Raw genomic sequence first — 14,148 nt, 5'->3', positions numbered from 1 at the left:
AAAAAATAAACCACACACTGGATCAGTCACTTACTCAAACCATTTATTAGAAGGGTAGCCTGAATAAGGGAGATAGAACTGAGGATATAAGGAAATTTAAGGTGAACGTGCTGAAGTTGAGCCATTTTCTTTGATGTAGTTGGGGTCATTTCTGCCTCAGGAGTTGGATATCAGGGATTGAAATGATATTGGGGATGCAAAGGATATTGAGCAAAGCGGACATTGGGTCGTTTAGGGCGAGACGTTGGTGGTGTCGTCATCTCTAGTTTACGAGTTGGATTTTGGGGATTGAAACGATATCGAGGAAAGTATACATGGGGTCGTTCAGGGCAAGGCTTTGGTGGTGGTGTCATCTCTAGGTTACGAGTCGGATATTGGGGATGGAAAGGATATCGAGGGACATGGGGTCGTTCAGGGCGAGCCTTTGGTGGTGGTGTCGTTGTCGTCTCTAGTTTAAGAGTTGGATGTTGGGGATAGAAAGGATACTGGGGATTGTAAAAATAATGGGGAAAGTGGACGCGGTGACGTTCAGGGACAGTTGGTGGTGGTGTCGTCGTCCCTGGCTCAGGAATTTGATATTGGGGATTGAAAGATCTTGGATTGAAAGGATCTTGGGGTTGTTCAGGGAGAGCCATTGGTGTAGTAGTCTCTGGCTCAGGAGTTGGATATTGGGGATTGATAGGATATGGAGGAAAGAAATATGGTAGACCTTGCAGTGGGTAGAAAGGAAGAGGATCTGTGGCTGCTGATTGTACAGTGGTTGGTGCAGGTGTTGGAGGTTTGGGACACCAGAGTGAGACTGGACTTCCCTGCCAATGCATAAGGAGCACATAACTTCCAACCTTGGGGAGGAGAAAACATCAGAATCACAGTTACACTCAAGTCTACAGGTTGGCTTGAGTCATCAATTAAAACCATGTAATGGCATTTTTGCTTGAATGACTTAAGTGATTATCAAGTTAGTTGCAAATTTCAACAAATCCATTGCCGCCCTTGTTACACCATAGTCCTTAGTTTTACATTGCCAGAATTAGCCACTGGTTGTCAAACTCCATTCTGGAGTACAGCAACATTTAGCATTAGACAGTTACCTCTTGAACCACGTTGCAGCCATCATAGGGAACCAACATGACAAGCGCAAGAGAGTTCCTCTGCATGCTGTAGCCACAGGTGGAAGGGACTTGGGACAGAGGTATTGGAGGTGCATTTACCGTGGGGAAAGAAATCTCAATGAGAATATGCAATAACTGGTGGGAATACCTACATTGTACCGTTTTAAGTAAGTTTTAGATAGGATAGATAATTATTAGAATTACCTTGTTCCACAGCAAACCGTAATGCTCCTGGTCCCACTGCTCTGAACTTTAACTGGTCCCAACCACACTGCAAGGAGGGAGACATGCGCTTCCATGCGGCTTCTCTAGAATTAGCATGTGGTGTTCGTCCTTTCACCCAGCCTGAAAGTGGACGCTGTGATTATTTTACGTTGCAATTTGTGGTAAACGGAGTACTTAAACTTAGCCAAATTCAGTCAATTGAAAGCTTCAATACAGTTAAAAGTTAAGATTGTTACCTGCAGAGTCGGCTTGATATGCAGCGTCCTCCTCTACAGATGCGTTTGAGGACAACTTATTGGTCCGGTGTGTGACTTGTGACCCAAGACCTGACCCTTTCTCAAAAACTCTCCCGAACACAATTTGCCCCTCTGTGAAACCTATCCTTCTGGCTGCATCGGCTTCTTTCCGCCACTCCGTTTTCTTCAGTCGATTACAGTCTACCGTGTGCGCCAAATAACACGTCAGAATAACAGCTGCGGCAAAGTAAACAGTAGCGCTTTTCCCTGTTCCTTCACACTTCATTCTGTTGCACATGACTCCTGGCGATGGGACGAGCTGACGGACTCTGCTTTGCCGCAGCTTTTTGAAACTGGAACGTTCTCTGCGAGCGGCTGCTTCAACAACCAATCAAAAGCGGCTACAGGTGGGCTCACTGATGTGGTTCTCTAATCAGCTGACATTCGTTTCACCTGGATAATGTCAAGGGTGCTATCAGAGACAGCAAGGTACAAAGGGTGAGCTGCAGGTCTTTTAAGATTTAATTTGTTTCCCAGTTCAGAACCAGATTTATCTCACTTATAAATACCTAGTAAAAGTAGACTACTGGAGAGGCCTAACTGAGGGGGGGCACAACCACTCTGCCATCTTTGGGAGAATTACGTTAAAGCATGTTTAACTGCATGAAAATGTGGATGAAAAAGTGTGTAAAAGAGGGGTTTGAACAGGGGTCCTTTACAAAACCTTAAACAAAACATCAACTATAAACCTTATAAACTTTCAAGATGGCTGTGTTCTCCTTGACCATTTACATAAGGATTACTTTGTAGAGCTTAAAAGATCAGTCTTTACCTAAAGTGAAGATAATGTAATACGAGCACGAAATGGACCTTGAAATTATATTGTTTTGTAAACCAATAATGAACTCTGAAGCTCAACTTTTGAGCTAACAGTTGCCTAGGCCTAGTCAGGAAAGCAATGGGAATTTGAACGTGTACAGCTCCATGACAACTGGGCAAACTTCATCTGCAGAGGAAGCTCTAGAACAGCTACTAAATGGACCTTGAGGTGAGGTTGTTTTGTCCATTTTTTTTTGTCTCCATATTGACTGAAACATTACTGGTCTGATTTTAGCATCAGAACCTGTTTTTATTCATTTAAATTTAGAAATACCAGTCAAACATTCAAACTCAAATAAATAGCACTGGATGACTACATTTACATATTAAAAGATCTCATTTAGATAGATTCAAAAATAAATCCAGATTCAGTCTAACAAGATTTGAAATTGTATCTTTTTTTTGTAACCTACAGCCTTGACATAAAGTGTACTTCTTTTCTGCAGACCACATTGATGGACACTACAGTCAGCACTGTGACAGTATTATATAGTATATTGTAATTGTGTTTCATAATATTCGTGGGTATTTAAACCAGTCAGCCAGTGGCCAAAATGCTAGTATGTTTACACATTGCTATTTCATCTCCAAGGTTACTGACAACACAGCAAGTGGGACTCATTGAGGTGAGTGCATTACTGTACAATGTGTGTACTTTGTGTTTTTGTAGGTGTGCTATTTTTATTGTAATATATCCCACTCAAATTAAGATCTAAATCCACTATAGTAAATACATGTGTGTACGTAAATACGTGTATTGCTTTACCTCATATTTGTTTTGTTATGTCAATCTGACCTTTGCCTGTCTCCTTATACATGATAATTGATTACATATTTTGGAAAATATGAAACTGATTAAATGTATAAGTGTGTGTAATAGAGATATAATGTGGTTTAGAATCTTTGAGATTGAGATTTTCATATGATTGTTTCCTAATCTATTTTACTGTAGCCTATACTGTATATTCACCTTCAGGAGGAAATAACACAGTAACTTTACTCCAGTCAGAAGGACAGACAAAAAGATGAGTTCCAGCTCTTCCTGTGAGTCTGCTCCATCACAATTAAAATAAATAAATGAATGAATGATTAGAAAATAAAGCTTAAATATTTAGGTTCCTACCTTATTCAGTTTACTCTTAGTAGTAGGACTTGATCCAACGATGCAACAGTAACTTATGTTTACCATTAGATGCTGCTGCTGCTACATTAGAGCATGATCTCACTGTGCCACTATCTGTCCTGGATGACCACGTAAGACAGCGCAAGTAGTAGACAATACACAATCGTTTTTTCCTTTTCAGCTCTGTTTTTTAATCAATACATGCGTAATTTATTATAGTTTTACTTCATTTGATTTGTGTTTTTCTCTGGGTTTGGTAAGAGGATACCAAAGGGCTGTCCACAGTCTGTCAGTGACCCACCCACCTATTGTATCAGAGCAGCAGGAGTTCTGAGGTACAATCGGGAGTCTGACAACCACAGGATAAACTTAACCATTCTTCCAGAGGTACAAAGATTACATTTCAATTGGAAATTCCCATACAGAAACATGTCTTTATGTTACTGATAAGACCAATTTAACACTAAGTCCCAGCCTCTGACAGAATACCCAGTGAAATGTGAATTCTGTGGACTAAAGGCCCAACCTTCACTAGATCTTCCATGGGCACAGGGGCCAGAGGTGAGAAAGAAAGTCAATAAACAAATTTCCCAAATGTACCTGATGCTTGCTGACCTCCTTGCATCCTCTTCTGTGTCCATCTTAGACCGTGTCACTCTTCTGCTGTGTCCAGCGGCAGCAGCTGTATAAGATGCTGGTGAAGTGGAGGTGTTTGGTTGAGAGGAGCTGTGACCTGAGGGCTAATACTCCAACAACATCATCAGGAGACCAGCCAGCCACAGAGATGAAGGAGCTTCTCTTCCAAGGCAAAGAGATGGAGGATTACAACAAGTTTATCCTGGATTTACCGAGTGGACTTGGGTACAAATTAGCATCTTAATGTCTTTGTTTTTTCTAATCCAACACACACAAACACAAATATAGTGAAATGATAATGTACATAAAACTTTACAGCATTAAAGTCAAGAGCAATGCTATCTGTATGTTTTTTTTTTGTTGTTTTTTTAAGAGAACAATCAGAATTGAGGATCTACCAGGATGTCTCAATCCAACTACCAGAAACCTGTGAGTAAGCTCAGTGGGCAACATACAAGTTGACAGCTTTAAATCTGGTCATGATAAACCGAAATTAACTGGCATAGCATGTGCAAAAGGTATCTATGTGAGATTTAGATTATGACTTTAAATAGCTCTGTGAGACTGATAGTTTGTTCTGTGCTATTGTTTAGTTGTCCCAACATCAAAGGTCCTCAGCTTCCGGCTCTCTTGTGCTCCAGGACAAGGATGCTGGACAGTGTATCCTTGTAGCGCAACTGAGAAGCACTTGAAAATAAAAGAGCAAGAGGAGCAGGTGTTAGTCCCTTTTTGTGACCACAAGCCACTTCAGTTTGGCATATGTCATTATCAGGTATACCAGCAAATTAGTTTTCCTTTATTAAAGCCATTATACCTTGCCTTAATTGAAGTGTTAACAAATAATCATAATTTCTTTGAGCAGAAGTCATAGAAGTCTACAAATATGTATATTAGTTATCTTGCACGTGAATATAAACACTGCCCCCATGTGGCCACACTGTGTCTGATCAATGCATAAAACCCTAACCCACATTTAAAATTAAGTTTTTATTATTTAAATTAATTTTTTATGTATTATTGATAAAATATTTATGATTATAACCATGTATGGCTATTTAAGGGTTACTGCAGCAATTTGTCTTTCGTAAGTTAAATGACAGTTTTTAAAAAAGATTGGTCAAAATCAGAGCAGCAGAGGCCGAGATATCCTACTGATTTTTGGTCCCTATAGCTCAGGCTCCAAAAAAAACTTGATCTTAATAATGCAGTAGCTTCTTTTGCTAGACTCTCTGCGCCTGCTAAATGCACCCACCTTTTCCCCACACCATCATTTTGTAATGGAGGCTTTCTGTTATGAATTTGTGGTCAACATGAACATCTTTTGACCTTGTATGTTCACAGGATGGGGCAGAATTTCTCAAGAAGTATTACTCCAATGGCATGACATTTCTTACAATGTTCCCTGATGGCTCTGCTCAGGTCTTGTATCCACTCACAATTAAATGTTTGTAGCTTTCTATCAAGTGGTTTCGGTTTTCAGTGGGTTTTGACATGGAGACAAAGAGTGTGTTTGACTGTATGTGCAATACAGTGGATGTTCCTATCCTTATCGTCATGGTAACAGCTATCCCTCAGGCCTCTTGGCTCTCGTTGTCGTGGTCACCGAAGAAAAGGGTAGGGTCTGCATCGTGTATGATGATTGCATTGCTTCCTATCAACCAATTAGAGCAATGTTCCAGTCTGATGGCAGGGTGACGTGTTATCACAGCAATGGAAACATATGGTACCAGAAGTGTTTTTATATAAATATATATCATTTCTTTATTTAAAATGTATATCATTAATATTAAATTGGTAATAAATGATTTAATATTTAGGTGAATATAAATTAAGCAAATGAATAGCCTGTTTCTATACTAATGGGTGTCTTTAATGTATGGTTTAATAAGAATAACCTATAATGTGTGATGTATGCATGTGCGTTTATGTTGCAGGCTGACCTTAAACAGTTCAGGCGGTCAGTGTTTGGATGAGGCGGGTGCCAGGGTTCGTCGGTGGAGATGGAGCAGACTGAGCATGACTCCCACTCCCCTGCATCCCGTCTTCCTGTCCCTTAACAAAACTGTCGGGGTCCGAGTCCTCGAGAAGGAACAAGTGTTTGTCTCTTTTCTGGCAAAAGGCCAACAGGCAAAACTCAGTGTGGGTACCTGCTGCGCTCAGGTGAAGCATTGTTTATGTCTAACCAATTTTGTTTTCTGTCCATGTTCATCTAGCAGTTGACAGCATTTCCAGCACTGTTTCAGTCACTTGTGAAAAAAAAAAACCTTTTTCTTTTCCTCCAGGGTGAATGTAGAACAGATGGGTCTAGTTCAGGGCCATCAGTATTAAAGGAGGAGCTGTTTGTGTTGGCAGCCAGGATTAGGATCAACACGGCCCTTCGGCACCTCAACCAGTGCCTGATGACACCCTCACATCCCCGGCTGCCACCTCCAAGCTTTTCAGTCTAATGAGACTTAACTTAGCTTAAATGTTTATCCTATGGATGAAGAAAGAGCCTTCATCCATAGGTGTCTTCAGTCTTTGATGTACCAGTAATAAAGTACACAGTGACGTGATAACAGCAACTATGCTATGGCATAAAGACAAAGTCACACTCAAAATAGCGGTTAAAATAGTTTTTTCAAAATGTACATGTTTGTTTTTGTCATTTTTTTTTTTTATTTGATTTGGATACCACAGTAACTAAAAGGCAATCAGAGGGACAAAATAAAGGAACAAACATTGGCATTATAGCAAATGTTTTTCTACACAACTTAATGGCTCTTTTCAGGAGGTATGATGGCATTTACATCACAATCCTGCACCGTTTTCACTCCTGGATGCTATTTTGAGACCACAGAAACAATAAAAATAAAATCTTAACCCATAGGGAATGAGCTCAAAAGGTAATCAGTTTTTTTGTGCATACTGGATTATATTGCCAACAAATAAAAGTATCAAATAAAAGCTGTAATTTTGTCCCCTAAATTTTCTTCACTTACTACTAGAACTCATAGAAGTGATTTGACTTTACTGTCGGGAATATCCAAAATTCAAAGTGTGTATGGCGCTATGACGTCACAAACTTTTAGTCTTACATTGTATTAGCACTTAATCTGATTTGTTTCTCCTAATGAAATCAGTGTAAACCGTCAAGTCTTCCTAAGGTTGAGCAGATGGCTAAGAGATGTCCACTCATGAACCAAGCAGGCCGCCTGCTTTACGGAAGAAAACGGCAATATCTCCACGATAGTCAGATTTCCTACTTTTCCTCTCCGGTAATTTAACTGACTAAAACTCACTTAGGATATCATTTCCGACAGCCGATTCCACCACATCAATCCGTAAACCTCGACACCACACCACAGCCTCGCAGTTGAATAGTTACAATACGTTTTATTAATCTTATTAGCTTCCTTAAGGTTATGGAAATATAAAAATTATTCAGAAATCATAAAGACAAAATTTCCCAATGTTATTTTCACAACAGTGATTGTAAATGTTGCATTTTCTACACGACTAAGCTATGTTTAGAACAATAAACTTAATTCTACATGTGGCTCAGTAGTACAAATTACACTTTAATTCACATGGATAAATCATATGCAGCAAGTTGTAGGAATACATGTTAAATCTCTCCTTAAATCTCTCCTTCACCTGGATGAAATCTGCAGTAGTAGTAATAGTACAATAAAACGACAAACTAATGGCCGGCACTGTTGCCATGGATCCCACTCTGGTGTCAGGGGCGGGACGTCTCCAAGGGGCATGGTGAAGATTGATGGGGGCATCCAGTCTGTGCTAGCAGTCTTCCTGCCTTCAGCGCAGACCTTCATAAACATCACTTCACAGCCCAATGAGAAACCCACCTCAAACCTAGACGGGATGAGAGGGAAAGCAGATCAAGTAAAAAAAAAAATACATAATAAAAAAAAAAAAAAAGAGAAAAAAAGAAAAAAACATTTCCACAGGCCATTATGTCTCAAGGAAAAACATGATTATAAGCAAAAGACTGATGATAAACCAAAAATTGCCACGAACACTACTGTACTTACATGGAGGGGCTTTTAGCTCGAGCCAGGATGTGACGAGTAGGGTTAGGAGTGGTGGTGTGATCCTGTGTTCATGTGAACATTCATCTTCATCTCGTTGTCCAGAATTTGCACAAGCTGCTGCATGGAGGGAAGGTGACCCGACTCTAGTTTTGACCACACTGGGACATCTATATAGAGAGATAATTACTCCACTGTAATTCACTGCATTTTGCGTTGGTAACATATTATCCTTTTAATACATATTATATATAGTTAAAGGGTTCGCAAACAATTGTTTGAATCACAGACTCACCATTTAATGTGATTTCAAAAGCTCCTGTAGACATACACTGGTTTTCAATCATATTGCTGAAGAAGAACACCATCATGCAGGCATATATCTGAAAGAAAAAAGTTAAAGTTAAAAAAGTTCCGCACAAAAACTATTAAACAAAATTTATTTTTTAACTGGCAGTTATGTTTGTGTTTCTTGCATTGTGCTCACTCAATGAATCACGAGAGTGGTGCACTGAAAAGATACTGTTTAAGTATTAAGACCCGCAGGATGAATGTGGTCCTCTATTGAAAAGGTTAACATGAAGCTGCTTTAGGACACCTTGAAGTGATGGGCAACAACTCCAGGTGAGGTTCAGGCATATTTAATAATGCATTTTTGGTTAAACACAGATCTGGTAGTACAATTCAAGGTCACTTGTAAAAATTATATTCGTTTGTCAGGATTAGCAAAATAAGTTCAAGCCAAATGCTTATTAAGTCTCTATTCTGTATGCAACTGTAAGTTTTTTCTGATAGTCATCCATTTGGCTACCAAAACCCCATTACATTTTATCAGCCTCAGCTTTCGGTTCTTTTTGTTTGATTGGAAAACATCTGATGTTAGCAGGTATTAGCCATTCTCCCTCTAAGCCTTTGGGTTGTCTAACTCTGGGGATAACCAATCCAAGCAAAACAATACCTAAAAACACAACCTGAATACTCCGAATGAGCTAATTAAACCCCAGGGGTTTGAGTTGTGCTCGTCATTTTGTGTATGTACAACTGAATTAGAAACACAGCCAAACTAACGCCCACTTTCCTCCACTTATAAGAATTTCATGCTTCTGTGCAATATCTTTGGTGATGACCTGCAAAAAAATGCTCAGCTGCATCAGTGCAAATTCACCAATAGGATCAGACCTTTAATGAATCCTATAATTCCAGTAAACCTTACCTTATTTCCCTGACCCCACTCCCAGATGCCTGGGGCTTGCATACCAAAAAGGGCGAATGGGTCCCTGCCGATAATAATCAGTCCAATCACCAACAGTTTGAACACAGACAGGAAGGAAGCAACGTGTCTGAGAAAAAACAAAAACAAGAAACTGGCTTTTAATATAACTCCTAGACAACATAAAAAGATTGTTAGAGATATATTACAGTTGTCCGGAGAGATGCAAGTCAGTAGTTTGTCTTAGCAAAAGTTAGTCATGTTCAATAAACATACACTTCAGGTATCAAAGTAAGCACATCTATTTGTTGTTCAAAAAAAAAAAAATTATCAGGTATATCTAACATTGTCCTATTTTTTTGGGACAAATAAGTATATCTAATAAATCGTCTTTACATAGTTTAAAATGATTAAAAATATGGTTGCACTTCTGAGACAATTGTAACGTTAGTTGTACACTGTGAGGAGGGAGAAGGGAGTGACCGTGATTTATACAAATTAAACTCCAAGGAAATGGAGTCAACTGTGTAGCGCTGGCTTAAACCTTGTTTAATATTGTCTGTGGCGTTTTCTTTTGCGGGGTGCAAATGTTCCATCAAAACAAGTTCCGTCGCTGCGTCCGGAGTGTAGCGGTTTAAAGAAATGCAAACAACCCAGAGCGTTTTTTTTCCTCTCATCTCAGAATGTATGTGTGGAGTATCCTGGCCTTCCTCTACAGCGGTGTGGATAGATAGATCTGGCAACGCGAGACAACACTTAACCTGTAACACAGAGCCTGAATCCCGTTTACTCCGGTTTTACTACCTTTCAACTTTAACGTGGAAATGGTTAAACTACATCCCGTCAGTGGACACAGGGTTATTCTCCCAGTGACGGAACCAGAGATACACACGGCAAAAACTAAAGAAAAACACTGGAGCATTTGTAACCCAGGTTGTGATACGGTCTTTTCTTTAAATGGAGCTAATCTCTGGTGTGTTTATTAGAAGTGCAACTGATGAGGACCTGAGGGTCTTCGTGACACCACGCCTTTAACTACAACACCTGGGACAAGTGCACAAAACAGTCGCACATAAGAGACTCAGCAGCTAGACTATAGGCCTACAGTATGTTCCTTATAATACTCTTCTACCTAGACATTTGTTCCTAATAAAAAATAAATAAAAAAAAAAAAAAAAAACTATCCCACAGCTAAAGAAATGTTTATATCTAGGTCCGTGTCATGGCAGCGTGTTAAGATGGATAGTGTTTGGCTTCCTTCTGTGACGCTAGCACACGGAGCTTCTCACTGTTTCTTCTTTGCAGAGCTACGCTCTGCGATTCCCTGCAATGTCCGGCTACGTCCTGCTGCGTCCTGCCGCGTCCACTGCGTCACCCACGCTCTGCTGCGCCACGTTACATCCTGTAATGCCTTGCTGAGCCCGGCTATGACATTAACTACTACGACTACCATTGTAGTCACTGTTCCATTATCTTTATTGTGACTATTACGCCACTGTTCATCATAACCCCAAACTTTTTGTAATTGTAATTTCCCCACTGGGGATCAAGAAAAAATATGAATTAAAAATGTATTATTAAAATTAATTATGTAGTTTGCCGATCATCTTTTCGTTATAGTCTATACCCCTCCAGTGTTGGTAAGTTGTTTGTGTTCATTTTAAAATAAATCACAGCAGCTTTATATAGTTGTTATAGAGCCGAAATAATTTCCCTTAAATCATATATAGTTCAAGTATTGAGTTTCTGAATGTTGTAGTGTTATTTTATTAGATTTGTTTATCCATAGTGGATTAGTAACCAATTATTAATCCACACTAATAACATGATGTACCCATGACCTACAATATTCATTTCTAGCCAGTAGTTCTAGGGTTGGGTATTGTTTGGATTTTAATGATTCTGATTCTGCTCATCTATTCAGGTTCTCAATTGTTCTCGATTTCGAATCTTTGAAGCACTGGGTCAAAACCGGTCACATACTTATTTCACAGAAAAACAAAAACAAAAAAAACAAAAAACTTCAAATTCATATTCACAATTAACGTGTTACAGTTTACGCAGGGTTCAACAATCAGGGTTGTCCGATGGCCCGGGGAAAGTGAAACGCCACGTCAGGCAAATGGGTCGTTATAATATATACTTGCCCAACCTAATTTGCATTGGTGTGAACTGGCAGGTTTCAGAAAATTGCAGACCGGACAAGTTTCAACTCGTCTGGTCGTGAATCTTTGGTCTGAACTGGGCTTATATCTATAAAACTACCAAATACAAATCCATGGCCAGATATGCATGAGAATTCCATTTCTTCAGTCAAATCCCAGCTAATTCCAGACAGCTTTCAGGTTGCTTTAATAAAGCTGCATATAAACCACTCGTAACTAGGCAGACAATCTCTCTCTTACCTATAGAGGGGCACAGGAAGATAATTCTCCCCTTCAATACGGATGTCTGGGTACCGCTGGTACAAGGCCTGCGTGTACTCTTCAAACACCCGCTTGTACCCTCAGGAAATACTGTGCAAAGACAAACACACGGTTAGAAAGACACATGCAACATCAAACATGGACCAAAGACAGCCACAACATTACAACGATCTTTAGGGGACGTTGTGAATATAGCCTTGAGATCTGGCACATGTGAATCCCACTGTCATCTGTAGATCGTTTTTCTTCTTGGCAAAAAACGTTTAGTGCTAGTGTGACATGCCATAGTAGCACGTTGCCAATGCCACATGCCCTTTTGTGGCATACCGGTATGTTTGAGGCATATGTATGAGACAGGCTATGTTTACGATGAACTGTTCATGAAAAGTGTCAAAAAGTAACTTCCACAACATTTAACCCAAAAACTATATCTAGACTTGTCAAATCAGGACTAACGTTACATTATCCCAGAGAGGTTAAATATTCCTATAAAACACAGTTGCAGATTATACAATTAGTATGTTGTAAAAACATACTAATTCTATTTGTGAAAATGCAATAACGGGAGATTTCACTGTATTTTTAACATGTAGACCACATTAGAACAGGTCTAGGTATATATATATATATATATATATATATATATATATATATATATATATATATAAAAAACACTACTTAAAAGGGGGTTCAAAGTGGACAGCTTTAATGCTTTAACGTTACCTAGCTGAAACGTCTAACGTTACTAGCACGCTTTCATAACAGAGTTGCAAAAAACGTAGGATCAGTCGCTAACAATAGCCTCATTCCGACCAAGTAATTACAGGAACAGTCCACTTCTAAACAGTTCTACGAACTACTCTCCCCCAAAAGTGTTTTTTCCATTTGCATTCGCTGGCCAAGTGGCCATAGGAACTGGTAGGAGGGGTAAGACAAAGTTGTCTGAAAGCTAGTGTAAACCTTCTGCGATGGGACAAAAAATTCACAATAATGTCAACAGACGTGATTAGCTAGATGGCTGTGTGAACACAAAATACCTTTTTGTTATTACAACACCGCCATCTAACCACCACAATATTTTGTTATGATACCACAACCATTTAACCTGCTTCTGCTCTTTTTCTTATCAAGCAGGTAGGCATACCTTCATGTGTGCATGTACAAATAACTGTAGCAACCCACTTTCATATTAGCTACATATTTTATTTATATCAAAAGTAAAACAACACAGCCAACTTTAGAGAGCACAGATAAACTTAAGACCTGTTTACAACAGTAGAAGGTATGCTAAACAGTAAAGTTAATACAAGATAAAAAATATGCGGAAAAGGGAAAGACCACCTGCCCTTAAAGTAGGACCTGAAAGAGTTACAGGAACTGCGGTCAGAGGAATTTCATAATCCCCAAATTGGTACCGTCGGAACACGAGAAAAAAGGGTTCTAGGAACGTTACGTTCTAGTATGTTCTAGGAAATGCAAAAATCCCTCCGGTCGGAAAGGGACTATAATAGACTAGCTACAGTCTATGTTCGCTAAGCAATGCCGAATCGGAAGCTTTTAGCGTTGAATTTCCCCTTAACTGCCGAATTGGAGGATGCGAATCGGAAGCTAATTTAAGCGTTGTAAACGGGGGTTCATGTTTTCGACGAAACGTTCATGAGAAGAGTCAAAAATCCGGAATTTACACAACATTTATTCTCCCAGTGTTTGAATATGGTTGAGTAATTTCGTTACTAAATAATGAGCTTAACATTAACGCTCCAGCTCCCTCCTGCTAGCTAGTTAGTTAGCTAGCTTCGATTTTCGGCCTACTCAGTTATCCGGGGAGTTTAACATTAGCTAGCTTACAATGACTCGCCAGGGTTTTGCTTATTTACTTACCAAATTTGAAATTTTAGAAGGGGTCCCGTAGCAAACTGCATTTTCATCTTCTTCACGCCGCTGCTGTCACCAGACGTGGCGCAGCACAGCGAGAATACTCCCAAAACAAGGAGCGAAAAACGCAACAACTTCATCGCCAACCGTTCCGTGGTGTGTTTCCTCACTAGATAGAGAGGCAGGCCGCAGGTTAATCTCAATCTGTAGCTAGCTAGCTACATACTGGTTGGTCCCTCCCTCATTTTCCTCTTGCTCTAATCTTGGATTTTAAAACACAACTGGCCACCATATTTAGCACCACCTACTGCTCTGGCTGTTACAACATAGCTAACCGTTTCATGTTGTTACAGATTGTAGCTTGTTTTGTGTAGAATTGTGTGTTGGAAATGTAG

At 39.6% G+C, this 14,148-nt stretch overlaps 3 protein-coding genes across 3 annotated transcripts; 1 reads left to right on the top strand and 2 right to left on the bottom strand.

Annotated features, from left to right (window-relative positions):
* Positions 1-22: 22 nt before the first annotated feature.
* LOC120568223 (extensin-like) lies at positions 23-1,981 on the bottom strand. Its single transcript, XM_039815587.1, has 4 exons — positions 1,574-1,981; positions 1,317-1,457; positions 1,092-1,180; positions 23-842 (listed from the first exon to the last, which is right to left on the bottom strand). Exons 1-4 carry the CDS (start codon positions 1,869-1,871, stop codon positions 171-173), a joined length of 1,200 nt encoding a protein of 399 aa, XP_039671521.1. The 5' UTR covers positions 1,872-1,981; the 3' UTR covers positions 23-170.
* Positions 1,982-2,016: 35 nt separating this feature from the next.
* LOC120568222 (glutamate-rich protein 6-like) lies at positions 2,017-6,980 on the top strand. Its single transcript, XM_039815586.1, has 11 exons — positions 2,017-2,071; positions 3,045-3,078; positions 3,837-3,962; positions 4,044-4,136; positions 4,222-4,436; positions 4,585-4,640; positions 4,805-4,983; positions 5,553-5,635; positions 5,776-5,934; positions 6,146-6,371; positions 6,494-6,980. Exons 1-11 carry the CDS (start codon positions 2,034-2,036, stop codon positions 6,656-6,658), a joined length of 1,374 nt encoding a protein of 457 aa, XP_039671520.1. The 5' UTR covers positions 2,017-2,033; the 3' UTR covers positions 6,659-6,980.
* Positions 6,981-7,566: 586 nt separating this feature from the next.
* Positions 7,567-13,986, bottom strand: selenot1a (selenoprotein T, 1a). The gene is made up of 6 exons (XM_039815588.1): positions 13,760-13,986; positions 11,858-11,968; positions 9,456-9,582; positions 8,538-8,625; positions 8,246-8,412; positions 7,567-8,066 (listed from the first exon to the last, which is right to left on the bottom strand). Exons 1-5 carry the CDS (start codon positions 13,891-13,893, stop codon positions 8,288-8,290), a joined length of 585 nt encoding a protein of 194 aa, XP_039671522.1. The 5' UTR covers positions 13,894-13,986; the 3' UTR covers positions 7,567-8,066; positions 8,246-8,287.
* Positions 13,987-14,148: the final 162 nt, after the last annotated feature.

This window comes from Perca fluviatilis, chromosome 11 (assembly GCF_010015445.1).
Source record: "Perca fluviatilis chromosome 11, GENO_Pfluv_1.0, whole genome shotgun sequence".
NCBI lineage: Eukaryota > Metazoa > Chordata > Actinopteri > Perciformes > Percidae > Perca > Perca fluviatilis.
Note: the sequence above shows the minus strand (reverse complement) of the source record. Positions and strands in the feature narration are given on the sequence as shown.